Source organism: Rhinoraja longicauda, chromosome 9 (assembly GCF_053455715.1).
Source record: "Rhinoraja longicauda isolate Sanriku21f chromosome 9, sRhiLon1.1, whole genome shotgun sequence".
Lineage (NCBI taxonomy): Eukaryota > Metazoa > Chordata > Chondrichthyes > Rajiformes > Arhynchobatidae > Rhinoraja > Rhinoraja longicauda.
Window position 1 is genome coordinate 54,409,854 of NC_135961.1, and position 25,912 is coordinate 54,435,765.

At 48.8% G+C, this 25,912-nt stretch overlaps 1 protein-coding gene across 1 annotated transcript in view; it reads left to right on the forward strand.

The window, feature by feature from the left end:
- The window catches only part of LOC144596760 (protein-tyrosine kinase 2-beta-like), a 109,955-nt gene extending 84,941 nt beyond the window's left edge, over nt 1–25,014 (forward strand). Inside the window, exons 18-31 of the mRNA XM_078405521.1 lie at nt 597–712; nt 1,684–1,784; nt 3,214–3,303; nt 4,303–4,507; nt 7,033–7,147; nt 9,041–9,112; nt 10,194–10,310; nt 12,124–12,273; nt 13,274–13,300; nt 14,182–14,206; nt 16,147–16,193; nt 17,551–17,694; nt 19,463–19,543; nt 22,854–25,014. Of these exons, the coding sequence (XP_078261647.1) occupies nt 597–712; nt 1,684–1,784; nt 3,214–3,303; nt 4,303–4,507; nt 7,033–7,147; nt 9,041–9,112; nt 10,194–10,310; nt 12,124–12,273; nt 13,274–13,300; nt 14,182–14,206; nt 16,147–16,193; nt 17,551–17,694; nt 19,463–19,543; nt 22,854–23,069 (1,506 nt within the window). The 3' untranslated portion in view covers nt 23,070–25,014. The remainder of the gene's footprint in view (nt 1–596; nt 713–1,683; nt 1,785–3,213; nt 3,304–4,302; nt 4,508–7,032; nt 7,148–9,040; nt 9,113–10,193; nt 10,311–12,123; nt 12,274–13,273; nt 13,301–14,181; nt 14,207–16,146; nt 16,194–17,550; nt 17,695–19,462; nt 19,544–22,853) is intronic.
- The last annotated feature ends 898 nt before the right edge of the window (nt 25,015–25,912 follow it).

A 25,912-nucleotide genomic window follows, 5' to 3' on the forward strand; every position in this document is an offset into this window, starting at 1 on the left:
CAACCGACCGATTGGGGTGTGATGGGGTGATCCAACCAAACAGTCGGGGAACACTTGGCCTCAGAGTGCGTTAGAATTGGATGGGTCTTTGTAGGGTTGTTGGCTTCTGTAAATTGTCCCAAGTGTGCAGGATAGAACTAGTGGCTGATGGCATGGACATGGTGGGCCAAAGGGCCTGTTTCCACGCTGTATCTCTAAACTACACTACCCTAAACTTTGGAAGACAACCTCTGTCTGGGCACTGTGAAGTGGGCACAGGGAGAAGGAATGGTTGATTCCTGGACCCCAGTGGTGTCAAGAATTCCCAGCGCCCTGCGGTATCCAGAACAGGGATCGGCAAGAGGCCTGGCTCCCTGCGGTGCCTGGAATCCCCGGGTCGGACAGGGACCGATCCTTTATATGCCCTCCCAACGACGGTGTGGGTGTCAACTACAGCGGTGAAAGCCAGGGGCAGGGAAGGCCATGAGGAGCCAGGGCCTCGGTGGCTGTGGTCAGGCCCCAGGAACCCTCTCCCTAGATAGGGGCGAAGCTTCCTCTCCCAACACTGTGCATTCCTCTTTGGTGATCATCCTACCTGTACTCTGTTTCACCCCCAGCTGGAGAGTTACCTGGTCACCAACAAAGCCACCCTGGAAGTGGTGACGCTGGTGGATTATTCCTGGCAGATATCCAAGGCCCTCGCCTACCTGGAGGGAGTGAAGGTCGTGCACCGGTAAGCCCATCGATCACCTAGCAATGGCAAGGCACGTGATCAGTGCGGGCAGTGAATTGTGCAGCGAAGACTGCGGCAAAGTGCGGGCGGCGCAGCGGTAGAGTTGCGGCCTTACACCGCTTAAGACCCGAGTTCCATCCTGACTACGGGTGCTGTCTGTACGGAGTTTGTACGTTCTCCCCGTGACCACTTGGGTTTTCTCCAAGATGCTCCGGTTTCCTCCCACATTCCAAAGACGTACAGCTTTGTAGGTAAAGTGGCCACGGTAAAATTGTAAAATTATCGTAAATGTGTAGGATAGTGCTAATGTATGGAGGTCGCTGGTCAGCGTGGACTCAGTGGGCTGAAGGGCCTGTTTCTGCACTGTATCTCTAAACTAAACTAAACAGAGTGATTACTGCTTAAATATTTAAAACATTTCAGTGGCCTGTGGAAGTCGATGGAAATGGCCCATGTCTCTAGTTGACTTCACGGGCTAATGATTACCCTGCAGAGGCTGGTCTTTGCTTTGCTGTATTTTCGATCATGCATGGGGGGGCATCTCAGGAATATCCTTGGAAAAGAAAACCAAACCATTCCAGGCGGAACCAAGGAGGGTGAGGAATGTCTGGAATTCTCTTTCCCCCAGAGTCAGTGAGGCAGTTATTGGATATGTCCGAGGCCAGGATCGTCAGATGTATGTACAGGAAGGAACTGCAGATGCTAGTTTATACCAAAGATGGTCACAATACGCTGGAGTAACTCAGCGGGCCAGGCAGCATCTCTGGAGAGAAGGAATGGGTGACGTTTCAGGTCAAGACCCATCTTCAGCTTCAGTTCTGACCCAAAACGCCACCTATTCCTATGCTGCCGAATCTGTTTCCATGCTGTACAGACCCATGACTGCTGTCCCCTGCTTTCTCTTCCCATTGTGTTTTCCCTCTTCCTTGTTTCCCAATTCAAGACATTAATTCTCCTCCTTTCTCCCGCAGGGACATAGCTGTGCGGAATGTTCTAGTGGCTTCCCCGAATTGTGTGAAGCTGGGCGATTTTGGACTCTCTCGTTACATTGAAGAGGACAATTACTACAAAGGTAGTGTTCAGCCCTTGGCAAGGTTGCAGCAGTACCCGCTTCCTGCCCTCGCACAAATGCCAATCGGTGTCAAATGTATCTGCTTGCGATGTCGCTCACCTTTGGCGCTCGGTGCCAGCTCTCTACCCCCTTCCCCATGTCACTGACAATCATGTCCTCATCCCTTCTCAGTGTCTGCCCCCTTTAAAACAAATATAAAATACTTTTATTCAGAACAAAACAAAAATACAAAAAAGTAACACCATCAAAAACTGCCAATATTGGCAGTTTACAAACAAAACAGTTTTCAACTTAAAATAACGTCAACATTATCAAGTAGTATAAGAAAATAACTGCAGATGCTGGTACAAATGGAAGATATTTATTCATGATATTAAGATGGCCATTCACGGGTCCAGGCAGCGGGCGGTCGATGGTCACACCGGAGTCGGCTGCCTGCCTCTTTTCCGGGCCTACGTCCGTGCCCGCGTGTCCCTGGAGAGGGAACACGCGATGTCCACAGGGACTCTGGAGGCCTTCCGTGAACACTGGTCGCCGCGGGAGGTCGAGTGTTATAATGATAATGTTGACAAAATGTTGGAGTAACTCAGCAGGTCAGGCAGCATCTCAGGAGAGAAGGAATGGGCGACGTTTCGGGTCGAGACTCTTCTTCAGTCTGAAGAAGGGTCTCGACCCGAAACGTCGCCCATTCCTTCTCTCCTGAGATGCTGCCTGACCAGCTGAGTTACTCCAACATTTTGTCAACATTATCATTATAACACTCGACCTCCCGCGGCGACCAGTGTTCACGGAAGGCCTCCAGAGTCCCTGTGGACATCGCGTGTTCCCTCTCCAGGGACACGCGGGCACGGACGTAGGCCCGGAAAAGAGGCAGGCAGCCGACTCCGGTGTGACCATCGACCGCCCGCTGCCTGGACCCGTGAATGGCCATCTTGGCCAGGCCCAGGAGCAAACCGACAGGGAGACCCCACCCCTCCCTCCCTCCCTCCCTCCCTCCTGACCCTCCCACATCTGTACCGGGTGACCAAATATCAGGAGCAGGGGGGCTAAAATGTAACCAAAACCTGAGGAGCAGCCCCTTCAGATAGTCAAAGAGGGGCTGCAACCTCTCACACTTCATGTGCATATGGAACACGGTCGCTTCCTCGCCGCAGATGTCTGTGCCTCACTGGGAATGTGTGATGGGACAGTGTAGAGGGTGAGTCTAACCCTGGAAATGTGTGATGGGACAGTGTAGAGGGTGCTGCACTTTGGATCTACCTGTGCTGTCCCTGCCCTGATGTGGGGAGTGCAGAGCAGGCAACGAGGTGCACTCAAGTAACCACCAACGATGCAAGCTTGAAGAAGGCAGGACCTCAGCACGGTTTGGATGCTCTTCCAGGGCAGCCAATCAGTTGCTGCTAATTAACTCTGAACATTTATCCCGCAGCATCTGTAACGCGAATGCCGATTAAATGGATGGCAACGGAATCCATCAACTTCAGGCGTTTCACATCTGCCAGTGATGTCTGGATGTTTGGTGAGTGTGAGCACCGAGATCAAACCCCCCCCCTCCTCTCTCCCCAGCCAGACACCCTCTCCCCCAGCCACTAACCCTCTCCCCAGCCTGTCCCTCTCTCTCTATCCACTAACCCCCTCCCCAGCCATTAATCATTCTAGCCATTAACCCTCTCCCCAGCCACAAAACCACTCACCAGGCTGTCACCATCTCCCACATACATCTCAGCCATAGAGCAGTACAGCACAGAAACAGACCCTCTCATCTGCCGACCTTTATGCCCATCTCCCATTTGCTCACACGACTCCCATTTGCTCACATTAGATCCATGTCCTTCTGTGCCTGTTCCAGTTAAATGTTTGCCCAAAGGCCTCTTAAAGATAGTGAACAAATCTGTTCCACCAACTCCTCTGGCAATGTTGTAGATAATGACCAATCGTTCTGTAAAAACCTTATCCCTCAGACGTCCTGGAGGAGTGGTGTTCCCATGAACCAATTTCCCTGGTCCGTGCTGGTAGAGGCAGTGGGTTTAGTATGGAGGGTTTAGAATGGCAGCACGGTGGCGCGGAGGTAGAGCTACTAACTTACAGTGCTAGATCCTGACTACGAGTGCTTATCTGTACGGAGTTTGTACGTTCTCCCCGTGACCTGCGTGGGTTTTCTCCGAGATCTTCGGTTTCCTCCCACACTTCAAAGGCAGACACATTTGGAGCTTAATTGGCTTGGTATAAATGTAAAATTGTCCCTGGTGTGTGTAATGTAGTGCGGAGATCGCTGCTCAGCGTGGACTCGGTGGGCCGTAGGGCCTGTTTCTGCACTGTATCTTTAAACTGAACTAAGAAACTAAACAAAGGGATGGGGAATCTGGTGACGTCTCTGCCAGCCAGCCTGGATTTTCCATTGACATCCTCAAGGGACCACATTCTGTGGCTACGACCGACCCCTTGGTGCATCCCGGGCTGATGGTAGCACCCCACCACTCTGTGACCTCTCTGTTGACCCTTCATCTCTGTCCCTCAGGGGTGTGCATGTGGGAGATCCTCAGCTTTGGGAAGCAGCCCTTCTTCTGGCTGGAAAACCGGGATGTGATCGGCGTTTTGGAAAGAGGTGACAGGCTTCCGAAGCCAGGGGTTTGCCCCCCAACCCTCTACACCCTGATGACACGCTGTTGGACCTACGAACCTCGGGAAAGGCCGAAGTTCACGGAAATCGTCTGCTCGCTGAGGTAGGCATAGGGTCAGCACTGGGCAGCTGGTGACGGGCCCGAGGGAGGGTGGAGAGCGATGCCCAGGAGACTCTGGGGCAGGGAAATCAATCTACTTGGGATTGTTCCCAGCAGGAATCACCAGAGAACCAGCCAGGAATTAGGCCATTCCCACCTCAATGTTTCATTTGGAAAGCAGTGACAGGATCAATCAAAGTCAGCATGGATTTGTGAAGGGGAAATCATGCTTGACTAATCTGGAATTTTTTGAGGATAGAACAATGAGAATGGATAAGGGAGACCCAGTGGACGTGTGTATCTGGACTTTCAAAAAGTCTTTGATAAGGTCCCACACAAGAGATTAGCCTGCAAAATCAGAGCACATGGTATTGGGGGTAGGGCATTGACATGGACAGAGAACTGGTTGGCAGACAGGAAGCAAAGAGTAGGAATTAATAGGTCCGTTTCAAAATGGCAGGCAGTGACTAGTGGGTGCCTCAAGGCTCTGTGCTGGGACCCCAGTTATTTACAGTATATATTAATGATTTAGACGAGGGAATTAAATGTGACACAAAGCCTGGTGGCAGTGTGAGCTGCGAGGTGGATAGGTTGTGTGAGTGGGCACATGCATGGCAAATGCAGTATAATGTGGATATATGTGAGGTTATCCACTTTGGTGGCAAGAACAGGAAGGCGGAATATTATCTGAATGGTAGAGGACACTTTAATTCTCTTTCCCCCATTCCTTCTCTCCAGCGATGCTGCCTGTCCCGCTGAGTTACTCTAGCTTTTTGTGTCTATCTTAAGTTTAAACCAGCATCTGCAGTTCCTTTACTTGCATATTATCTGAATGGTGTCAGATTAGGAAATGGGGAAGTGAAAACCACGACCTCAGTGTGCTTGTACATCAGTCACTGAAAGTAAGCATACAGGTACAGCAGGCAGTGAAGAAAGCGAAGGCATGTTGGCCTTCATTGCGAGAGGATTTGAGTTTAGGTGACAGGAGGTCCCACAGCATTTGTACAGGGCCCTGGTGAGACCACAACTGGAGTATTGTGTGCAATTTTGGTCTCCTAATTTGAGAAAGCACATTATTGCTCTTGAGGGAGTGCAGCGTAGGTTCACCAGGTTAATTCCCGGGATGGCGGGACTGACATATGATGAAAGAATGTGTCGACTGGGCTTGTATTCACTGGAATTTAGAAGGATGAGAGGGGATCTTATAGAAGCCTATAAAATTCTTAAAGGATTGGACAGGCTAGATGCAGGAAAAATGTTCCCGATGTTGTGGGAGCCCAGAACCAGGGGTCACATTAAGAATAAGAGGCAGGCCATTTGGGACTGAGATGAGGAAAAACTTGGGCACTGTGGGCACTTGGTAGAGGCTAGAAGGTGATACCTGTGTGGGCCATGGACACTGCTCAGGTGTCATGGGCAGTGGTCAGTCCCTGTGTGGTGCGGGTGGTAGTTAATGATCAGATGGGGTAGGAAAAAAAATGCAGATGCTGGTTTAAATCGAAGGTAGACACAAAATGCTGGAGTATTTCAGTGGGTCAGGCAGCATCTCGGGAGCGAAGGAATGGGTGACGTTTCGGGTCTGAAGAAAGGTCTCGACCTGAAACATCATCCATTCCTTCTCTCCCGAGATGCTGCGTTGCCCAGATGGTGTGGTCAGTACCCAGGTGATGTTGTAAGGAGCCAGTGTAGCTGCCACATGGTGTGGGTGCCATTCGGTGCCCGTGCAGAGATTGGCCGTGCCGAGATTCCACTTATCACCTTCCTCACTTGTCAGATTCCAGCATCTCCACTTAACACCTTCTAGCCTCCATCTCCACCCTTCCACCCCTCACCTGTCCCCATCTGCCCACATTGCCCCCTCACCTGGTTCCATTTATCACTCACCAGCTTCTGCCTCATCCCTCCCTCTCACCTCTCGATCTTGGCCATGTCCCCTCCACACTCTCACTCCTGATGCAAGGTCTCAACCCAAAACATTAATCATACCTCCTCCTCCACTGAGTTCCTCAAAAGGACAACCTTCATCAGAGTAGCAGTCTGAATTGTGCTGGGTTGTGCTGTACTGAATTCATAAGTTCATCAGTTCTAGGAGCAGAATTAGGCCATTTGGCCCATCATCTGCTCTGCCATTCCATTTATCTTTCCCTCTCAACCCCATTTTCAGCCCAATCATCCCCAGGATCATTCTCAGAAGCCTCTGGATCCTCTCCAAAGCCAGCACATCCCTCCTCAGATATGGGGCCCAAAACTGCTCACAATACTCCAAATGTGATCTTGGCCAGTGCCTCATGAAGCCTCAGCATTACATCCCTGTTTTTTATATTCGAGTCCTCTCGAAATAAATGCTAGCAATGCATTTGCCTTACTTACTACCGATTCGACTTGCAAACTAACCTTTTGGGAGTCCTGCACGAGCCCCTTTGCACCTGATCTGAGTGGTGCTGTGGTTTGCAGTGTATTGAGCTGGTCTGTGTGACGCTGGGTTTGTGTTTGGTGTGGTATCTCCCCATCTCTGTCCTCTCCTTTAGTGACATTCACCAGATTGAGGTGGAGCAGCGGGAGGAGCGTAAGTACTGGACCGAGCGCAGACTGACCACGAGGAACCCTGAGATCACGCTGGCCATCAATGAACCCCCACCCAAGGTAGAGTAATTGGGCACAGAAGCAGGCCCCTCGCCCCATTCCCTTACAGAAGTCCATGTTAACTGTGCTATTCTGTTGATATTTCCGAACCTCCTTTATTATCCTTTATTATAGACTCCAGTATCTTTCCTAAGATAGACAGAAAATGCTGGAGTAACTCAGCAGATCAGGCAGCAGCACTGGAGATAGGAATAGGTGACACTTCGAGTGGGAACTCTTCAACAGACGGAACAATCTTCTGTCTGGTATCTTCAATTAGTATCTTTCCTACTTGTGGTGTAGATTTAGATTTAGAGATACAGCACGGAAACAGGCCCTTCGGCCCACCGAGTCCGTGCCGCCCAGCGATCCCCGTACATTAACACTATCCTACACACACCAGGGACAATTTTTACATTTACCCAGCCAATTAACCTACATACCTGTACGTCTTTGGAGTGTGGGAGGAAACCGAAGATCTCGGAGAAAACCCACGCAGGTCACGGGGAGAACGTACAAACTCCATACAGACGGCGCCCGTAGTCAGGATCGAACATGAGTCTCCGGCGCTGCATTCGCTGTAAGGCAGCAACTCTACCGCTGCACCACCATGCCACCCCTAATCACCCTGTTTTCCCTCCAAAAAGGGCTAATCACCCTGTTTTCCCTCCAAAAAGCAAAATTCTATAAAACTAAAGACTGTTAGAAGATGATACTACTATATCTAGAACATATAACATGGAACAGTACAGCACAGGAACAGGCCCATGGGCCCACAATGTCTGTGCTGAATATGAAGCCAAGATTATTTCCTATCTGTTTACACATAATCCATATGCCTCCACGTCCTGTATTTTCATGTGCCCATCTAAAAGTCTCTTACATACCACTATCATATCTGCCTTCTCCATCACCCCGGCAGCATGATCCAGGCACTCACCACCCTCCGTTGAAAAAAACATTGCCCGGTACAACTCCTTTAAACTTTGTCCTTCTCACCTTCAAGCTATGTCTTCTAGTCTTTGACATTTCCACCCTGAGAAAAAAGGTTCTGACTTTCTACCCTATCTCTGCCACTCATAATTTTATATACTTCTATCTGGTACCTCAATCTCGGGTGTTCCAGAGAAAACAATCGAAGTCTGTCCAACCTCTCCATGTTGCTAATACCCCCTAATCCAGACATCACCCTTTTTCAAAGTCTCCACATCCTTCCTGCATTGAGGCAACCAGAGCTGCACACAATGTTCCAAATGCAGACTAACCAAAGTCCTATAAAGCTGCTTCATGGCTTCCTAACTTGTATACTTAATTCCCCGACCAAATTAAGCCAAACATACCATATACCTTCTGTATCACTCTTCTATTCCAACTTATCAGGGAGTTATGAATTTGGTCCCCAAGATCCCTCTGTACACAAATGCTGATAAGAGTCCTGCGACTAATTGCATATTTTCCCCTTGCATTCGACCTCCCAAAGTGCAACACCTCACACTCACTCAATTAAACTCCATCTGCCATTTGCCCACCCATTTCTGCAGCTGATCCATATCCTGCGGTGTATTTTGACAACCTTCTCTAACGTCTGTGACCCCAGCAATCTTGGTGTCATCTGCAAACTTACGAACCTACCCATCTCTATCCCAAGTCATTTATATATATCGCAAACAACAGAGGGCCCAACTGTGAGGGGACGTGCTAACAACACAGAGTGGTGAATTTTGTCCCGCAGAGGCCAGGTTCAGTGGGGGATTGAGTGCGATTGGGATCTGGCACAGAAGGGGAGTTGAGGCCTGGGATAAATCAACCATAGGGATAGTAAATGGTGGGGCAGGTTTGAGGGCCAGAGTGGCCTACTTCGTCTTCTGCTTGTGAATGGAATGAAATTGGTTTTGCATTTGGTTTCTGTTCCAGCCATCAAGAACGAGAGGACTTTCAACAATACCACGTGGAATGCATTTCTTGAATCCAGGACTTCAGTTCCAAGTAGGTGACAGCCCGTGGAAGCGTGTATCCACTGGTTAAACTGGCCAATGCAAGAGGAAAACCCAGCTCCTGAAGGGCTTGTGGTCAGCCAAACATCTGTATGAATGCGTTTCCCTCCTTCACCGGAAACAGCGGCAACGTGCCAGGGATTATGGGGAGAAGGCAGGAGAATGGGGTTGATAGGGAGAGATAGATCAGCCATGATAGAATGGTGGAGTGGACTTGATGGGCCGAATGGCCTAATTCTGCTCCTAGAACTTATGAACGTCCTTTCAATTATTTTTTTGCATGCAGCGAAAATAACGTCAAGCTCGGTCCCACATTATCTCAGCTCCAGCTGATGTTAATGGGGATTGACTTCCAGGTGTGGTGTTGACCTATTTCAGGAGGACTATACAGGAGAAAGCAAGCTCCACCAGAGATCCGGAGATAGAATAACAGATTCTGGGAATGCCACACCATTAGTCCACAAGAAACTGTCCAGAAGGTGGAGAAAATAAGCTTTATATGTGTGCAGGGACAACCTGTCAGGGATTTATGATTCATCGATCATTTCACAATGTTTTCTTGGACCTCAGCTGAGGAAGGCAATTGTCACATTAATTCTGAGGGGCCATGTTGAATTAAGGAAACATTCGAGAACATCAATAAAAAATGACACAATTAGAAAATAGGTCTATGTTAGCTCAAGAGGTGGTCCATAGTGTTCCATTGCTGAGGTAGGATAGGGGTGGTGCAGGCTGGTTCAAGACATGACTTGGTGAAGTGGATAAGGGGATGAGTAAGTGTTGGATCTCCCACAGGTGAGCCGGCACCATACCCTATTGCAGCAATGCTACATGAGATGACACCAGTCTGTTGCATCGTCAGTGTGCGCTTGTCCAGTCTTCGCTTCCAGACGTCTACGCTCGATGACTGTCCCAGCTAGCTGGACTTCAAGAAAGCACAGAGAGAGGGGTAGACAACTCTATGGCCCACTGCGGCCGAACCAGCAGTGTGTTGGCTCTCCGTGTCCCGTGCGCTTTATCTGTGTGCCATGTCGCTGATTGCTTTGTTCTGTGTGCTGTCTGCCCTTGCTTAGGTTCCGGAGTCCCTCTGTGCCAGCTCACCGCACATACTTTGCTCACCCATTAGTGAGGCACCGGGTGACTCCACAGAGACTCAACACCCGAAACCATTTAGAAGACTCAGTATGCAGGTAAGAGCCGCCTGCTTGCATTTTGACTTGTGCTATGGTGATGTGTGTGTGTGTGTGCGCGCGCGCGCGCTCGCACATGCATGCATGTGTGTGTGTGTTGTCAGGGTTAAACGTCAGACCCATTCAGAGAACCAGCCTCCTAGTAAAAGAAGAGTATGCTACCCCGTGCAACCTAGAGGCTTGATAGTTTCCAACCACAGTCACCAGTCAAGTATTCCTGAACTGGAGGCGATGTGTACTTGGAACGATCCCAGCACAACCAGACGGTCTGATGAGCAGTAAAAATATGACCTGGGGCAGGGGTGACTTCCTGGTGTCTTTCATAGAGAAGTGCTACGGGATATTTTCTATTCCCTGCATCCTCTGACAAAATAAACTAAACTAAACAAAAAAAATTCTTCCCCCAAGTGTGCCCTCTGTTTTAGACCTGCCATGAGGAAAAGATTCCTAGTGTCTACTGCATCTCCCTCCCCCTCATAATATTGTCCACCTGAAGGAGAATAGTGCAGCTGGTGGACCAGCTGCCTCATGACGTCACAGACCCGGATTCGATCCTGACCTTGGGTGCTATATGTGTGGAGTTCACATTCTCAATTTGACCGCCTGGGTTTCATTTGGGTGCTCTGGTTTCCTCCCACGTCCTAAAGATGCAAGTTTGTAGTAAAATTGGCCCTAATGGGTTGGGAGTGAATAAACAAATGTGATAAGATGGAACAGGTTGTTGTGGACTTGGTGGTCTAAATGGCCTGAGGGCGTGCAGCGTAGGTTCACTAGGTTAATTCCCGGAATGGCGGGACTGTCGTATGTTGAAAGGCTGGAGCAATTAGGCTTGTATCCACTGGAATTTAGAAGGATGAGGGGGGATCTTATTGAAACATATAAGATAATTAGGGGATTGGACACATTAGAGGCAGGAAACATGTTCCCAATGTTGGGGGAGTCCAGAACAAGGGGCCACAGTTTAAGAATAAGGGGTAGGCCATTTAGAACGGAGATGAGGAAGAACTTTTTCAGTCAGAGAGTGGTGAAGGTGTGGAATTCTCTGCCTCAGAAGGCAGTGGAGGCCAGTTCGTTGGATGCTTTCAAGAGAGAGCTGGATAGAGCTCTTAAGGATAGCGGAGTGAGGGGGTATGGGGAGAAGGCAGGAACGGGGTACTGATTGAGAGTGATCAGCCATGATCGCATTGAATGGCGGTGCTGGCTCGAAGGGCTGAATGGCCTGCTCCTGCACCTATTGTCTATTGTCTATTGTCTATTTCCATGTCATATCTCTAAGCTAAACCGAACCTCCCTTGGCCTCCTCTACTCCAGGATAAACAGGTTTTTTAGTTTTGTTTAGAGTACAGTGCAGAGACAGGTACTTCAGCCCACTGAGTCTGTGCTGTCCAGCGATCCCCCCACACTTACACTATCCAACACACTAGGGACAATTTACAATTATATCAAGCTAATTAACCCTCAAATCTGAATGTGTTTGTTGTGTGGGAGGAAACCGGAAATGCCAGAGAAAACCCATGCAGGTCGCGGGGAGAACGTACAAACTTCGTACAGACAAGCACCCGTAGTCAGGATTGAACCCGGGACTCTGGAGCGGTAAGGCAGCAACTCTACTGCCGCCCTCTAACTAGTGAATGGGTGATCAATGGTTGGTATGGTCTTGGTGGGATGAAGGCCCTGTTTCCATGCTGTCTCTCTAAACAAAACTAAACCTCTGTCATGTTCTCACTTGATCGCCTTTGCTCCAAGATCGCAAACTCAGCAACATTTTCTCTCACATTTGTGGGAAAGTCTGACCATCTTCCTGTGCCCGCAGGAAACGGACCTCATTGGAGAGATTAACAGCAAAGAAGATGCCCAGAAGCTCTGGGAGATGGAACAAGCCAAGCTCCAGGAGAGGATCAAGCAGCAACAACGGGAAATGGCTGAGGATAAGAAGTGGCTGGAGAAGGAAGAGAAGCTGCTGGTAAGGATCACACCATAAGTCCATAAGTTGTAGGAGCAAAATTAGGTTATTTGACCCATCAAAGCTACTCCGCCATTCAATCGTGGCTGATCTATCTTTCCCTCTCAACCTGCTTTCTCCCCTTAATCCTTGACACCCTTACTAATCAAGAACCGATCAATCTCCACCTTAAAAATATCCATTGACTTGGCCTCCACAGCCTTCTGTGGCACTTTGACATTACTTTATTACTTGCACTGCGTGACTGCACCACCTTGCGAGTTTTTACTCAGGATGGTGACAGTCCATGGAATAATTCTGCTGAATGTTGATGGGTAATATAGCATTCAGAAGGTAAACCATTGACAGGAATCAAGGACCAGAGAACATATTCTTAAGGAATCAAGAACCATAGAACAAGGGTTCAGGGAATCAAGAACCAGAGGACTTTTTAACTGTTCTCTGCAATGCCGAGGTGTGGGACTGTGAATATATATCACATAATGGGTGTTAATCTGTAAAGAGCCAACCGACCCCTCCAACGTCTTGTCGCACAGCACCGACCAGATATGTTCACTGTTAAGGCAAGGGGGAAAAGATTTAATAGGAACCTGAGGGGAAACATTTTTACACAAGGGGTGTTAGGTATATGGAACGATCTGCCGGAGGAGGTAGTTAAGGCAGATAACATCACCACGTTTAAAAAGACGTCTGAAGAATGGTTCCGACCCGAGACATCATCTCATTAGTTCATAAGTTATAGGAGCAGAACTAGGCCATTCAACCCATCAAGTCTACTCTGCCATTCAATCATGGCTGATCTATCTTTCCCTCTCAACCCCATTCTCCCGCCTTCTCCCCATAATCCCTGACACCCTTACTAAACGCCTACTCTTTTTCTCCAGAGATGCTGCCTGACACGCTAAGTTGCCCCAGCATTTTGGGTCTATCCAGGGATATTCTTGATTGTTTTGTTCAACCGAATTGTGAGAATTCACTTTTGCTCTTCTCTCTCCCTTAGGCTCCAAATGAAAACCAGTCCCAAAACGTAAGACTTCTTTCTTCAATTTGATTTACTTTCAAAGTCGAGTGTGTCAATGATGTGCAAATGATGGCAGGTGTCAGTCTGCAGAGACTGCCATGGTTGTTCTTGCAGTAGTTAAACTTTTTAACTGTTCTCTGCAATGCCGAGGTGTGGGACTGTGAATATAGATCACATAATGGGTGTTAATCTGTAAAAAGCCAACCGACCCCTCCAACGTCTTGTCGCACAGCACCGACCAGATAAGTTCACTGTTAATTCAGCCTTTGTCGAAAAGTAAGTCCCAGTATTAGACAAAGAACATTAGAGACGCATCTGGACGGATGCCGATACCCACGTTCAGCTTCAGGTGGTGAATCTGTAGAATTCTTTGCCACAGAAGGCTGTGGAGGTCGTCATCAGTGGATATATTTAAGGCAGAGTTAGATAGGTTCTTGATTAATACGGGTGTCAGAGGTTATGGGGGGAAGGCAGGACAATGGGGTTAGGAAGGAGAGATAGATCAGTCATGATTGAATGGCGGAGTAGACACGATGGCCTAATTCTGCTCCTATCAAGTGATCTTATGATCTTTCCCCACTGCCTCCTCTGAGACCATGCATTGACCCCCAGTACTGCTGGTGTAATGGGATATGTTTTAAACCTGCATACCCTCTGCATCCGTAACTGGCCCATGGTCAATCCCATGCCATGAATCTAATGGTGCTTGGGGGTACACTGGGCCATGAGGCGACTGATTGTGGGGTGAACATTTTCTTTGCTTCTAATGGTCCACTGAGAGACCCAGTTCTGAACTGCCAGATCAGTTTCCTATTTGATTTTAGGGATTTTAGGAGTTAAATAAGGCAATAATTGCTGAGATAACCCGACTCTACTTTTCTTTTCAGGATAGTGACCAGGAGTCATGCTACAGTAAGTACCAGTTCATGGGAATGATTTGAGATGTTTTAGTCCCGTGGAACAGTCTGCAGAGCGGTTGTGTGGAAAAAGGGTAGTCAGTGCCTTTAAAACTATGTGGGACCTTACAAGCCTGTTCCCTGTCTACTCCCAGCCACCACAATATCCTAATCCCATTCCCAGACTTATTTCCTGTTCCCATTCCCTTACCCCTTTCGTAATCCCATTTTCATACTGCTTTCTGTTCCCAATCCCATTGTCATATCCCTGTTCCCATTCTCATATCCCCTTCCTGTTCCCAATCCTCCTCTCATTCCCCTTTCCTGTTCCCCTTTCCCATTCCCATACCCCTTTCCAGATCCCAATCCCATACCACCTTCCTGTTCCCATATCTATTCATAAACTATTTCCTATCCATATCTTATTTCCAAATCTCTCTTTCCATCCCATTCCACACACCAATCCTATTCCTAAACCCTTCCCTGTTCCCAATCAATCCCATTCCCAAATGCAACCACCAGTCCATTTGGCAATTGCAATGACAATATATTTTAAACTGCAGCAAGTTTGGAGCAGTGTTTAGGATCTCCAGTGTCTGAATGCCAGGGCTCAGACCTTCTCTATGATCTCAGACTAAAGGGCCTGTCCCACTTAGGCGATTTTAAGGCGACTGCTGGCGACTGGGCTGTCGGGGTGTCGCGTGCATGATCATGAGGAGTCTTCAATGAATCGTAGCGGATCTCGGCGTGTCGCGGAAAAAAATTCCAGATAGAAATTTCTCGCCGACAGCTGGCTTGTCGCCAGGTATCGTAGCTTATTGCGGGCGCTGTCGCATGCTGTCCCCAGGTTTGCTAGGTGGTCGCAGATGCATTTAGAAGCACTTAAAATTAAATTAAGAAAAGGCATTTGAAGATACCAGAAGATAGTTTTGTTTAACCAATTTATTTACCGTCAGGACATTTGACAGGTAGATTGGGTAGGCTTTTCCCTTTGAGAGTGGGGAAGATTCCAACAAGGGGACATAGCTTCAGAATTGAGGGACAAAGGTTTAGGGGTAACATGAGGGGGAACTTCTTTACTCAGAGGGTTGTGGCTGTATGGAATGGGCTTCCGGTGGAAGTGGTGGAGGCTGGCTCGATTTTATTATTTAAGAGTAAATTGGATAGGTATATGGATAGGAGGGGATTGGAGGGTTATGGTCTGAGTGCAGGTAGATGAGACTAGGTCAGGGAGAATGGTCAGCGTGGACTGGTAGGGCCGGACAGGCCTGTTTCCATGCTGTAGTTGTTATATGTTATAAGTTGTTATATGGAGGCGACAGTTTGATGGTCAGGTAAGCGTGGGAATTTCGCGATGTTTCCGAAGACGGTGTAATCTCTTAGCCAGGTGCTAGTTTCACAAAAAAAGTTACTTGTATCGACCTGACTCGGCATTGTCGTAGTCATTGTCGTAGGGCAAAATAAAATTTTGGCGATCTGCTACGACTTTAACAGTCGCCGGCAGTCGCCTTAAAAATCGCGTAGCTGGGACAGGCCCTTAAGTACGGGGGGGGGGTGGGGGGAGGGGGCTGAAGGCAGTGTTGTGTGTCTAGGAGTTGTGGGCAGATTCTGGACCCCAATCTTTGAGTTTGTTTCAGGTGTGTGCGTGCGTGAGTGCGTGCGTGAGTGCGTGAGTGCGTGCGTGAGTGCGTGCGTGAGTGCGTGCGTGAGTGCGTGCGTGCGTGCGTGCGTGCGTTTCCCCCCCCCCCCCCCACATCCCAAAGACGTGCAGGCTTTTAGGTAAATTTACTTTGGTAAAATCGTCAATTGTCCCCAGTGTGTAGGTTAGTGTACGGGGTGATCGCTGGTCATTGTGGTTTGGCGGCTGAAGTGCCCGTTTCCACGCTGTATCTCTAAAAGTCTAGAAATGTGTGTGCCCTCTTGGCATAGACTAATGTCAATTATTTTTCTTTGGAGCTGAGTTCACGGTGGCGCCAGAGAAACCTCCGAGGAAGAATCCGCCGGTGAGTGTTCGGAACAAAGTGAGCCGGGTCTGTAGCAATACGTCCACCTGTGACCTGAAACTGTCTGTCCGCCTGTTATCTGAGGCACAGATTGTCCACCTGTGGTCTGAGACACAGTCTGTCTGCCTGTGGTCTGAGACGCAGTCTGTCTTCCTGTGGTCCAAAACAGTCTGTCCCACACTGTCTGGTCTGACACACAGTCTGTCCCACATTGTCTGTGGTCTGAGACACAGTCTGTCCACACTGTGTGTGTGGTCTGACACCGTCTGTCCTACACTGTCTCTGGTCTGAAACGCAGTGTGTCCCGCACGGCCTGTACTCTGGGACAGTCTGTCCCACACTGTGGACTGAGACAGCTATTGATGATCTCCCAGTATCTGCCCTGCTTTACACAATACCTCCTGACCCTGCCATGTTAGGACGGTGCCTACAAGGTGTGACAGTGCCACTGGCGTTTGTTCGCCGGTGCTCTGCTTGTTGGAGACCAACCCGTCAGAGGGTGCCAGCTGGCCTGGATCTCCAAGACCACCGTGTGGTAAACTGCTCATCACCCCGCACGCTGGGACTCGCACAGAGTGTGGGAGTAGCGATTGGACGGGTCCCTCCAGCACCACACTGTCTGCAGCTGCATGTGTGCTTTCAACACTCTGACATGGATCTGGTCAAAAGACTTTGCTTTGTCCTGTTAACCTCAGTGAGGGTCTCACAGCTCAGTCACCATGTCCACTTATCTCCCTTTCAATGAGGGTCTCAGATCTCAGTGACCATGTCCACTAAATCCTACCTCAGTGAGGCCAATGACCGTATCTACTGATGCCCCCCTTCAGGGAGGGTGTCAAAGCCCAATGACCAGGTCCACTGATATCCCCAATCATTGAGGGTCTCACAGCTCAGTCATCGTGTCCATGGATGTCCCCCTCAGTGAGGGTCTCACAGCTCAGTCACCATGTCCACTGATGTCCTACTCCTGCAGTGAGGGTCTTATTGCTCCGCGGCCATGTCCACTGATGTCCTACTTCCTTAGTGAGGGTCTTACTGCCCAATGTCCACTGATGTCCTCCCCCCTCTTAGTGTGAGTCTCGCATCCCAGTTCATGTCCACTCATGTCCACTCATGCCCCCCCCCCAGTGAGAGTCTTACAGCCCAGTGTCCGTGTCCACTCATTTCCCCTTTCCTTGAGGGTCTCACAGCCCAGTATCCGTGTCCACTGAGGTCCTCAGTGAAGCACCTCCAGCCCAGTCTCTGTCCGCTGATGTCCTCTCCCCTCAGTGAGAGTGCAAAGCCTGTGTCCACTGGCGTGAGGGACAACAACTTGACTTGCGCTTACTCCCATCCCTTCCCTGCTTTGCTTGCTCAGCCGATTCAGGCAGCTCCCACAGCCAACCTGGACCGCACGGACGACAAGGTGTACCCCCTGGTCATGGAGCTGGTCAAGGCCGTGCTGCATCTGAAGAACCAGGTGTACCAGCTGCCGACGGAGGAGTACATCCACCTGGTGAAGGTGAGGGGGTCGGTGCGGGAGGGGTGGTGTAGCTCCCCCACATCCCCCACAATCGTACTGCCAAAACTGTGGCGGCTGCGCATATGTGGGTTGTGCGAAAGAATTTCACCGTGCTGTGCATACGTGACAATAAAGAACCATTGAACCATTGGGAGCTCCTCACGGCTGAGAGGGAACACATTGGTGGGGCCCTACTACTACTACTACTACAGGGTGAATGCCTAGACTATCTGGGGCTTATGGTGGAATGGTTTGAAGGTGGAATTCAGCCAGGACATTGAGAACCTAGCCTCCTCTTGAGCTGGTGTTCGGGAATCATTTATCAGGGTACCAGGACCTGGTCTGACATCTCATACAGTGCTTGTATCCAGGAACAGAGGCTAAGCACTCAGCCATGTTGTAGTCAGTTGAATGAAGAGCTTCCGGAGACTTTGCATTGATGTCTCAGCCAACATTCTGCTTCTTCAAGGTGTTGAAGCGGACAACGAGAGTAAAATCAAGGCCGGGGTTTAGCTGTAAGAAAGGAGGCCATTCAGCCATTGAACCTGGCCTAGCTGTGGTGGTGATAGTGGGTCCATGTAAACGTTACTTTGTAAATGGACATGCGGAAAATAAATGTCTTGGATTTAAACAGTGTAGGAACCTCCCCACAGTAATCAGGCACCATTGTCTCTTAAGAACACAGTCTGTCAGTTTCACCATGGGTGGCCATTCAAATTGACAAGCAATCACTCCTGGTGCCACTTGTGCAAGGATACACTAATGAACATGCAGCCTTTTATAATTTTTAGTTTGTAGTAATAAAAATTGCTATTGCTATAGAAAAATAACTTTGTTATTGCGAGTCTGAACGTCTCTGGCACCTAAACGCTTTTCCTCCATGGATACAATCTATCTAGAAATAACTAAAACTCTCATCTTGTATGTATGTTCCCGAAATACAGCCAAAATGGTACATGATAGCACAACAATTTTAGGGGCACCTTAGTCACCATTCGCTTGTGGTGTGCAGTATCAAGTTTCATTATGTTTTAAAAGTAATTCACTTTATAAACTATAATAAGCTTTATACTGTGAATGGGCCCGGTAGCCGCGCCTACGCAGTTGGGGGAGGGTTGCAGGGCCCGGCGGTGGCGTGCCTACGCTACAGCACCGGGAGGACTGGTGCCCGTCCCGCCGTGCCCCATGCCTGACCTTCCTCCCGTGGTGCAATGCGGCGGCAGGGAGAAGGTCAAAGAAGATGGTCGCCGGCAGGACGAGCATGGGGCAGCGCCTTGGGGCAGCGCCTTGCGGCCGCTGTCCTGCTACTGACCGCCACGATGGCCGCCTGGGGCCGGGGTGAGTGGCTCCCTCTCCCCTTTCTTCTCTCCCCTCGCCCATCCCCGGCCCAGGGGCCATCACAATGGGAACCCAACGGGTCCACGGGTCGTGTTTCGTTCAAATTGTTGCGCTATCGTGTACCGTTTTGGCTGCTTTCTGCCCAACCAATTGTTCAAGCCCTTTTGATTGCAACATGCACCTTAATTAAGTTCAACAAAGAAACTGACAAGTTACAAAAGAACCTTTAGTAACAACGGGAACCCAACAGGCCCACGGGTCGTCTAGTAGTCTTTAAAACACAAATTTGTACTTTGTGAGGTTTCTTCGGAGCGTAACTATCACATAATAGCAAAACCGCCTGTAAAGAAGCAAATATGAACGATCTTTGCTGCCGTGGCTTTTCCAATTAATCCTTCTGTTTTCGTGACATCTTCCTTCCTGCTCCCAGACCGTGGGTATGAATCTTCGCCGTCTGACCAGCAGTGTGGATGAGCTCTTGCCGAACCTGCCTGCCTCATCACGGACAGAGGTGAGTCTCGCCGATGGCAGTCCCAGCATTGTGGTCTGTCTCTCTGAGGTGGGCCTCCATGACAGGTGCGTTCGTTATCCCCACTGAATGAACTCGGTGTGCTTTCATCTCCCGACGGCCCAATCCCTTTTCCAGCTTGCTCAGTCTGAAGAAGGGTCCTGACCCACAACATTAGTTGTCCACTTCCCACCACGGATGCTGCCTGACCTGTGAGTTCCTCCAGCACTCCGTTTTTTGGCCCAATCTCAGACCTAGCGTGACCCCGTTCCAACTGTGCACTGAAACTACACCCATCAATCAATCAAGCCACCCTCACCTGTATCCACCCATCACTCGCCAGTCTTTGTCCTGCCCTCACCTCTCTTTCCTCCAGCTTTCTCCAACTGCAATCAGTCTGAAGAAGTGTCCTGACCTGAAACGTTGACTGTTCATTCCCGCTAGATGCTGCCTGACCCGCTGAGTTCCTCCAGCACTTTGTGTTGAGCTCTGCAGGAGGACAGATGGAGCGGAGTAGGAAGGAACTGCAGATGTTGGGATATACCGAAAGACATAAAATGCAGGAGTAATTCAGCCGGCCAGGCAGCATGTGTGGACACAATGGACAGGTGATGTTTCAGGTCAGACCCTGTTCTGAAGAAGGGTTACAACCCAAAACAGAGAAGGTTCACCAGATTGATTCCTGGGATGGCAGGACTTTCATATGAAGAAAGACTGGATAGACTCGGCTTGTACTAGCTGGTATTTAGAAGATTGAGGGGAGATCTTATAGAAACTTACAAAATTCTTAAGGGGTTGGACAGGCTAGATGCAGGATGATTGTTCCCTATGTTGGGGAAGTCCAGAACAAGGGGTCACAGTTTAAGGATAAGGGGGAAGTCTTTTAGGACCGAGATGAGAAAGTTTTCTTTTCACACAGAGAGTGGTGAATCTGTGGAATTCTCTGCCACAGAAGGTAGTTGAGGCCAGTTCATTGGCTATATTTAAGAGGGAGTTAGATGTGGCCCTTGTGGCTAAAGGGATCAGGGGGTATGGAGAGAAGGCAGGTACAGGATACCGAGTTGGATGATCAGCCATGATCATACTCGAAGGGCCGAATGGCCTACTCCTGCACCTATTTTCTATGTTTTCTATGTCTATGTAAAACGTCATCTATTCCTTTTCTCCAGAGAATCTGCCTGACCTGAGTTGCTCCAGCATTTTGTGGATATCAGGCGGAAAGGAGAAGTGGCAGAGTTGATGGCACAGAAGGCCTTTCAGCCTATTCTGCTCATGCTGACCAAAATGGACTGGTTTGATCCATGCCTCCTCCCAGCTTTGTGACTGTTTGCTTGGGGATGCTCACAAGCCCATCCAGGAGCTCCTTAAATGTTTCCGAGGGTCCTAGTCTCCACTGTTGCCTACTCCGTCCCTCTCCCACAGTGGTGTGACTCACCTCTATCTGTGATAGCCTGTGTAAACACTGGCCTCGATTCTCCTTTAAATCTTTTACAAATAGAACAAAAATTCCTCGTTACTGTTCTCTCTGTGAAGGTCAATGGGTTATTTCTGTTCCCCTTAACTGAGCCTCTCATTATTTTGTACATGTCAATTAAATCTCCCCAAACCCCAGTCCGGTCAGACACTGTCCTGACTATAACTCAGCCCAGGTCACATCCTCTCTGCGGCCTCCCAATACCTGTGCACAGTGCCCTCAGTGTGACCTGTTTAGTGTAAAATCCCTGCTCTTGTACCCTCTGTCACCTCCATGTCCACCTATCCTCCCGCCTCCATAGAAACATAGAAAATAGGTGCAGGAGTAGCCCATTCGGTCCTTCGAGCCAGCACCGTCATTCAATATGATCGTGGCGGATCATCCAAAATCAGTACCTCGTTTCGGCTTTTTCCCCATTTCCCTTGATACCCTTAACCCTAAATCTAACTCTCTCTTGAAAACATCCAGAATTGGCCTCCACTGCCTTATGTGTCAGAGAATTCCACAGATTCACAACTCTCTGGCTGAAAAAGTTTGACTTCATCTCAGTCCTAAATGGCCTACCCCTCATTCTTAAACTGTGACCCCTGGTTCTGGACTCTCCCAACAACGGGAACATTTTTCCTGCATCTAGCCTGTTCAATTCCTTAAGAATTTTATATGTTTCTATAGGTCGCTGAGTGTGCTCTCCAAGGTCCTATCCCTTTCCTTGTTTATCCTCCCCAAATCCATCACCTCATACTTCTCAGAACTGGGTCCTCTTTGGCTTCCGTGGTCAGTGTATTTCATTGAAAGACGCAGCATGGAAACAGGCCCTTTGTCCCGCCGAGTCCACACTGGCCATTGACCACACATTCACATTAGTTCTATGTTTTTCCCACTTTCGCATCCATCCTGCAAAACACTTGGGTCGATGTACAGAAGCCAATTAGCCTACCAACCCGCATGTCTTTGGGTTGTGGGAGGAAACCAGAGCACCTGGACGAAACCCTCGCGGTGACAGGGAGAACGTGAAAACTCCACACAGGCAGCACCTGAGGTCAGGATCGTCTCCGGGGCTGTGAGGCAGCAGCTCAACCAGCTGCTTCGTGGTGCAGATTTGATGGATTGATCGATATCGGGCGTTGAGAATGATAAATGGACAGAACTGGGTGACACAAACTGTTCAAAGTTTCAGACACATCTCCGGAGACTTTCACTACCCCCTCAGGCAGTCCCTGGGGTGGAGGATAGAACCTCTATTCACAACCTTAACATCTGCCGCAGAGATTGGACATCCCATCTGGGCTATGCAAGTGGCGCAGTGGTAGAGTTGCTGCCTTGCAGCGCCAGAGACCCGGGTTCAATCCTGACTATATAACAGGTATAACAGGTATAACAGAGCTTTATTTGTCGTTCGGTACCGAAGTACCGAACGAAACTACATAGCAGTCATAGAAAAAAAAAAGAACACAAGACACATAACCCCAACACAAACGTCCATCACAGTGACTCCAAACACCCCCTCGCTATGTGGTGCTGTCTGGGCGGAGTTTGTACGTTCTCTCTGTGACAGCGTGGGTTTTCTCCGGGTGCTCCGGTTTCCTTCCACACTCCACAGAGACGTGCAGATTTGTAGGTTAATTGGCTTCAATTAAAAAAATTGTAAATTGTCCCGAGTGTGTAGGATAGTGCTAGTGATTGCTGGTCGGCGCGGACTCGGCGGGCCAAAGGGCCTGTTTCTGCGCTGTATCTCTAAAACTAAATCAAATGTTACCACGGGAGTCGACCCCGGGGGACTTTCATGCCCGGCATTTGCCAATGGTGTGACTGAAGGTGAAATCTTCCCATCTCTTCCAGATTGAGGGGACGCAGAAGCTCCTAAACAAGGACCTGGCTGAGCTGATAAGCAAGATGAAGTTGGCCCAGCAGAATTCGGTGACCTCGCTGAGTGAAGAGTGCAAGAAGCAGATGTTGACAGCCGCGCACACACTGGCGGTGGACACAAAGAACCTGCTGGATGCTGTGGACCAGGCCCGCGTGCGGTCAGGAGAGGCCAAACCCGTGCCCGACTGACTGCAGCCCTCCCGCTCACTGCCTGCAGCCCTGGAGAGAGGGGACCTGACCACAACCCAAGCTGCATGGGATTAGTCCCAGAGCATGGTGCGAGGGGCGCTCCCCAGGGGGAGGGGAACACTGGCATTGTCTTAACACAAAACCTGGCCGCTTGTGTTTGGAGGGTGGAGGGTTCTTCTAAATCTAACTCAACCCGTTTGGCAGTTAGCTCTCTGTGATACCGTACACTGTGATTCTGCGCTTTGTCAGATGTTTCCCGACGTGTTGTCATTTTGAATCTCGAGGCACCTAAAAATATTTAATCGTCAAGTGCCAGACTGCAGACACCAGGCATTGTCTGGCGAGGCCAGCGTGTATGTTTCTGAGCGCTTTCACCCAACATCATGGTTGCATTTGTAAATACCACAGCAGGTGAAGCACCAGCGGTATCTCGCTCAAATGTGAAACGCCTTGCCCATTTATTCCTCACCTCTCAACACAAAAAGATTTGGGAGGGAAAAAAAAAACTCGGCTCTTGGTGAGTTCTTGGACATTTCCTTTATTCTCCGATAAAGATAGAAGTACGAAAGACAAGCACGGACATGATGACAGCGGGAGGCCTGAGACTCTCGCTGGCTGCAAGGTACCTCATCTTGCAGAAGAGCAACCATCAATTATTTTAACGGTAAAGTCTCAGAAATGTAATCACTCCAGGGCTGCTGGGATAGTGAGTAAATCAGGAGTTTTCGAACACACATCTGAGGAGGGATGTGCTGGCATGGAGAGGGTCTAGAGGAGGTTTATGAGAATAATCCCAGAGATGATTGGGTCAACATATAATGAGCGTTTCATAGCTCTGGGCCTGTACTCGTTGGGAGATTAAACGGATGAGGAGGGAGAGGGGAAACCACATTGAAACTTACCGAATAACAAAAGGCCTGGATGTAGAGAGGATGTTTCCACTAGTGGGAGAGTCTAGGTTCAGAGGGTGGAGCCTCAGAATAAAAGGATGTATCTTTTGAAAGGAGATGAGGAGGAAAATCTGTGGAATTCATTGCACCACAGGACTGTCTCCATGGTTTTATTTTGGTGGTTCGGCATCTGCAGGATTTGATTTTTGTGACATCAAGAGCTGGAAGTGGCTGCAGATTTCTGGTTTTAGAGGCTGCCGGAATGATCAGGTAAATGTCGGAGAATCCAGTGCCATTTTCGGCTGTTGCTTGTTACACAGAAGTAAAAACAGGATGTGGCGCTGTACAACTGGGCTAGTCTCAATCTATTTCTTGTACCCGACCCTGTGCTGTATTTGTATTGATTTCAGATGTGAAGTGTTTCAAAGCATATAAAAGTTTTGAAGACTAATGTTACTCACCTGCAAACTTTCAGTAACAGCTGATCACCTTGGTCCCCCCTTCTGAAATCTCAGATCTAATTCAAACTTGGGTCTGCACACCTGGGTTTCCTCTGACCCGACAAATTTCCATCTCGTGCATCCTTCCCTGTATCTGGAGAACTATGGAAAAGTAAAACCCATGCACCAACTATCTCAGCAACCATTTCTTTCAGACCCCAGAAGGAAGTCTTTTTGGGGCCTGATATTTGTTCGCCTGCAGTCCCAACAACCCTCTCAATCCTGGCGATCCGAACATTCCTGAGTTCTTCCCTCTTTTCCAATTCCCAATTTACAGCAGTAGCTGGAAAGCTACAAATTTCCTCCCCTACAGAGAAGAACTTGCCACATGTCCTTGCCAAATTGTCTGGGTTTCCTTTCAGCCAAATACAAAATACCTGCTGACTTAACCTGCCACTCCCTTGTTTTCCATCATTAATTCCTCAGGGTCACTTTCTGTTTTCTTTATTAAGTATCTGGAGAAATTCTAACATTTTACATTTCTGCCCACGTTAGTCTTGTACTATAACTTTTCATTTATTGATCTTTGTTGACATTCTTTGTGATGAAAATAAATACGAGATATCTTTGAACTTGCCACCTGTCCTTGCTGAATTGTATTGGATTTCTTTCAGTATTTTACTAAATTTTAATTTCATTTAAGCACAGAAGGTGGGATGTACCCGTGGCAATTTTCTTTCTCATTGGAGTGTGTGTGAGCGTGTGCGTGTGCATACACATGCACATGGACACAGTTTGTATGGAACTGTGACCTATATACAATATATTAGTGTCTACCCTGTATGTATGTACACTTGGGCATTGCACTGGTATTTTATGCAGCACACATGTATAAAGGCTTTTTTTGTGTGTACAGTGCAACTATATATGTAGATCATATGTACACAGTATGCAGATGTGCAGTGTATCAGTCAATGTCATAGTGTGTACAGTACAGAAACGGGCCCTTCGGCCCATCGCATACATGCCCAACTGCACTAATAACATTTGCCTGTATTAAGCCCGTATCCATCTTTGTTATGCTTGTGCAATTGCTTGTCTAAATGCCTACTAAACGTAATGATTGTATCTGACTCCACCCTCTGGCAGTGAGTTCCGGGTTATCAACCATTCTCTGAGTAAAACAAAATACTCCTCCTTCCTCTTGCTTTAAGCCTATGGCTTCTTGTTTTTAATACTTCAAGCATGCGAGTAGTAGTGTGTGACCTCAGTCTTTTGTACCCTCTTCCTGTCGGTGGCAGTGGGAAGAGGGAATGGCCAGGATTGTGGTCTTCCTTTTTCGTGTCCATCATTAAAATGTTACATCACTAACATCGTCCGTCCTGAAAAGGGCGCAAGCTTCCGGCGACAATCAGTGGAAGCCATTACTTGTACAGTAGACAATGGTTGTAGCAGAATTAGCTCAGGACACTTCCAGTTTCCAGCCTCGTGACGTGGCCAGGATTGTGGTGAT